The following is a 4,895-nucleotide window of genomic DNA, read 5'->3' as shown; positions in this document are numbered from 1 at the left end:
AAATAATGTGAGATCACATTCACCACATACCCTTATCATTATCATATAGGGTATCACAATCTCCCTCCCTTAAATTCTCGATATCTTTGTCATGTTTGTCTGTTGTAAGTGGTAAGGCTCAAGTCCCATATTTTTTGTTGGGATAGACTCTGATACTATTTGTAATGCTCCAATTAAAGGCCCAAAATACATGATCTATATTCTAAAAGGACAATCAATAATACAATTAGAGCCTTATTAGAATCTTATAAAGAGTAAAAATTTTTCCTTCTCAAATAATATAAAATTTTATTCACTACTTATCATTATTTTTATCATATGGAAGGTTACGCATAACACTTCTTTTAATAGTTTATGCAATTTATTTATCCCATATTTTAAGGTGCATATATAATTTATTATTTAAACCTAGGGTGACTTGCAGATAGGGCGACTTGCAGATATGGGACTAGGATACGAGCTTGTACATCAATTCTTGTTTACTAATGGGATACGCGCGTCTCTGAAAAGTTCATCCTATAAATAAAGCTAAATGCCAGCTGAAAGTCGTTGAAGAAAGTCTGGTGGCAGATATGGAACTAAGCAAGATAGGCTTGAGCCTGGGTTTCCTATGCTTTTTCTTTTTGCATGGAGTTCTGGCTTGCAGTACTCGCAAAGTCCACCACTACAGCTTTATTGTAAGTACCGTCCATTATGATGCTATGTTCGTAATATATTTCTTATGAATGGAGGAGCGTGGCACGGTTTGATGCAGAAATGTTCTAATTATGGGCGTGGACCGAGGGTTTGATGCAGAGATTTCGATATCTGTGTGCGCGTGCGCGCGCGTGCTTGTTTGTTTGTTTGTTAATATGCTGCATTGTGCTGGATCTGGTCGCAGGTGAGCGAGACGAATTTTACAAGGCTATGTATCACAAAGAGCATGTTGACTGTAAATGGCCAATGGCCTGGCCCAACAATCCAAGTTCGCAAAGGAGATACTGCATTTGTCCAGGTTCACAATCACGGCAAATATGGTATTACTATTCACTGGTAACGACGTGACTCGCTCAGCCTTTCTCTTCCCTTGGATATTGTCGCTGATCACATTTTATTTCTTTGGATTTACTTCTTTTTTCTCAAAAGGTTTCTTCAGTTTGAACAGAAATCATGTCCGTTTTTAGAGTAAAGGAAGCTTCGGCTTGCATTACGACCCTGAAAAGGAATGCATTCATGATTGTCCAAACTAAAGTTTCAGGAAAACTAAGATAAAACTTGTGTATTAATGTAGGCACGGAGTGAAGCAGCCAAGAAATCCATGGTCGGATGGTCCTGAGAACGTCACACAGTGCCCTATTCAACCGGGAAAAAGCTTCATTTATGAGGTTACATTTACAGACGAAGTAGGAACAGTTTGGTGGCATGCCCACAGTGACTGGTCCCGAGCAACAGTCCACGGTGCCATTGTCATCTTACCTGCAAGGGGAACCACTTACCCTTTTCGCAAACCCGATGCCGAAAAAGTGCTTGTACTCGGTATAAAAATCAATATTTAAGAGATAATATTAGTACTATTGACCATATCATACTTACACATGAAAGGAATTGACCCCATATATTTTTTTGCAACACAAAAACTGTTAATGAGTCTATTTATCTAATTTTTCCTCTTTATATTTTGTACTCGTGCAGGGGAATGGTACAATGGAGATCTCAAGGAAATAATTGATAAGGCAACTGAAAGCGGTGCTCCTCCAGAAGAATCCACTGCCTACACCATCAATGGCCAACCAGGATTCCCAAATAATTGCTCCAAGGGTACCCAAATATATGAGAAATAATAGTTGTAGTCGTGAGTACATAAGTGTCGTACAATCACTTTGAAAAAAGTAAATAAAAATAGGACTTACATTAAAAAAATTAATTTTTTTAATAATGAACTTCACTCTTTTTCAAAATGACTGTACGGTACTTATGCATTCCACGATTATAAGTAGCATTACTCAAAATATATCTATAGTACTTATACTAGAATTTATATCATTGTGAAATGAAAACATATATATATATATATATATTGATGATCAATTAAATCACGTTGATTAAAAATATTTAAACAGATAAAGAAAAGTAGAATTTAATTATTTATATTATATTTTTAACGTAATCGAATTTTTGCTTTGCAGAAACAACATATCGCTTACAAGTTCAACACGGCAAGACATATCTTCTACGTCTAGTAAATGCCGTGATGAATGAAGAAATGTTCTTTGGAATCGCAAACCACAAGATCACAGTTGTGGCCCAAGATGGTGCATACATAAAACCCATAACCACAGATTACATCATGACAAGTCCCGGACAAACCATGGACATCCTGCTCATTGCAAACCAACCTCCGAGTCATTATTACATAGCTGGGAGTCCTTTCTTCGATGCCGGTTTTATTGCTACATACGACAGTTCAAACACTTCTGCGATTCTCGAGTATACCGGCAATTTCGCTCCTCCAGCCTCTCCACCATATCCTTCCCTTCCAAATATACGGAACAGGGCTGCTGCAGACAACTTCACAAAACGTATAAGGGCATTGGCAAGTCGTGCACACCCCGTTAATGTCCCCAAAAAAATTGACACAAAAATATTCATGACGGTTGGTCTAAACGAGATGTTTTGCGCTAATGCATCATGTGGGGGTCCAAATGGTAATAAGCTGTCATCAAGCTTAAACAACATCAGTTTCGTGACCTCAACCATTGATATACTGCAAGCGTATTACAGGTACGTACGTATGTATATAATCCATGGTATTTGGCAATTACTTTATTTATTTATTTATTTATTTTGTCTTTTGTAATAGGTTAATTTACTTGATCTTATCACATAAGACTCTGCACCCAATATCACTGAATTTACATTACCTCTTAGAAAATAGTAATTTAATCTCGTTATGGGAAAGAGTCAGCCCCGTTTGATTGAATAGTAAGAGTGTTTCATCTCATCTTATTATTATAATTTTTTTAAATTTTCACATAAAATATAATAAATAATTCAACTTTTTCAAATCTCAAAATAATAATAATATTAAAAAATAATATTATAATAATATTTTATTCAACTTTTATCTAAAATCATCTCATCTCATCTCACTATCCAAACCGCAACTTATTCTACTTGTTAGCATTCACATGACTGACTTGTAAATTTAATTTTTCTTTTGGAACTAATATAGTTTTAAAACCTGTACTATATAGGGACTTGCCGGGTGTGTTCAAGAAAGATTTCCCGGATAAGCCGCTATATGTTTTTAACTACACGGGAGAAGTAGCTGATAACACATTATATCCGGTACAAGGGACAAATGTAACGATGATAAATTACGGGGCATCGGTGGAAATGGTGTTCCAAGGGACAAGTGTTCAGTTTGGAGAGTTTCATCCAATGCATCTTCATGGTTATAGCTTCTATTGGGTTGGGACAGGTTATGGCAATTACGATGAGACCACTTCACCAAAAACATACAATTTGAAGGATCCGCCGGAAGTTAACACCGTTGGTCTTCCTAGAAATGGATGGGTTGCAATTCGATTCGTAGCCAATAACCCAGGTACGCATGACTCTTATCTCACTAGGACAAGGCCATCCCGATCTTCATTTCACTTGAAACGGATAATACTATATTTAGTTTAAAATATTGAGTGGTTTTGGTAATTAATTTCATCTATCAACAGATAATACCGGGAATTTCCTGTTAAAATGACTATTTCTTATAAAAATGATCATTTACTGTTAAAATGAATCTGTTTTTATCGTAAATAATAATTCTCGTTGCAAATAATCCATCACAAATATTCATTTTTCTTGTAGTAAAAATAATGTCTTCGACTTTAGTGGTCTTAATTTTGTTTTTACTTTTGTTTAGATGAGTTTGGCCGATCTCTTACAAGTATAGGTGATGTTTTTCAGGAGTTTGGTTTTTGCATTGTCATTTGGAAAGGCATGCGTCTTGGGGTATGAGCACGGTCATCATTGTGAAGAATGGACCGACCAAGGCAACAAGTATTCGACCACCCCCACCAAATTTGCCTACATGTTCTTAGTTTTTTGAAATTCAATATCTCACGGGGATCAATGCATGCATATATAGAACGTGATATAGTTTGATATTTCATGAATAAGATCGGGATGAAGGGAAAATCCCGGTCGTTTCGACCATTAAGAATATTTTTAAGATAATGGTCCAAGCAGTAGCTAGCTAGTCGGTCATGATTCTCTCGGTTGTATGAATAATATAAACAATGTGAGCTTTTTTTTTTCTCCCTGTACAAATAATATTTTCATCCATCCAGATCACTAGCTGGTGAGAACTACTTGATCATTTTCATACCGGTTTACTGACATATGTTGTTTTTTACATTTCATGTTTCAATTAATTACACGTACGTCAGTCGACATAGATCATTTTCGTTTTTGTTTAGAGAAGTGTTACGGTCACAAAAAATTTTCACAAAAGTAAATTTAGAAATTGAAATGACTCCATATGATTAGTTACATCTACTTTATAATTAAAATAATTTTATAATCTAATTTATCATATTAAATTACGCCATGTTTGATTTTATAAAATTATTTATAGTTAAAACATTTCTCTTTTATTTATATATTGGTCCATGTCTTTAATTTAAGTCCTTATAATTTCCAAAAATTAAAGGGCCGGTGTATATATCACAAGAGTTACTTTACATAGTTTAGTTATCTTTACATACGATTCTCTCTCTCTCTCTCTCTCTCTCTTTTCTGTTGAATAAACACACTTTGTATCTCCAAGTAATAATCTGGAGTTCTCTCATATTTGCACTCTAATTAATCAGAATTGAGACATCATCTACCTCTAAATTACTAAAAATTAATAGTTT

The 4,895-nt window shown here is 35.0% G+C and overlaps 1 protein-coding gene across 1 annotated transcript; it reads left to right on the top strand.

Moving 5' to 3' along the window:
• The first annotated feature begins 481 nt into the window (after positions 1-481).
• On the top strand, positions 482-4,410 carry LOC109008602 (laccase-14-like). Its single transcript, XM_018988765.2, has 7 exons — positions 482-677; positions 881-1,032; positions 1,271-1,515; positions 1,672-1,797; positions 2,166-2,760; positions 3,234-3,586; positions 3,946-4,410. Exons 1-7 carry the CDS (start codon positions 573-575, stop codon positions 4,077-4,079), a joined length of 1,710 nt encoding a protein of 569 aa, XP_018844310.1. The 5' UTR covers positions 482-572; the 3' UTR covers positions 4,080-4,410.
• The last annotated feature ends 485 nt before the right edge of the window (positions 4,411-4,895 follow it).

The sequence above is a fragment of the Juglans regia genome, unplaced genomic scaffold, assembly GCF_001411555.2.
Source record: "Juglans regia cultivar Chandler unplaced genomic scaffold, Walnut 2.0 Scaffold_745, whole genome shotgun sequence".
Taxonomy (NCBI): Eukaryota; Viridiplantae; Streptophyta; class Magnoliopsida; order Fagales; family Juglandaceae; genus Juglans; species Juglans regia.
The sequence above is the reverse complement of the archived record's forward strand: the minus strand, read 5'-3'. Positions and strand labels throughout refer to the sequence as shown.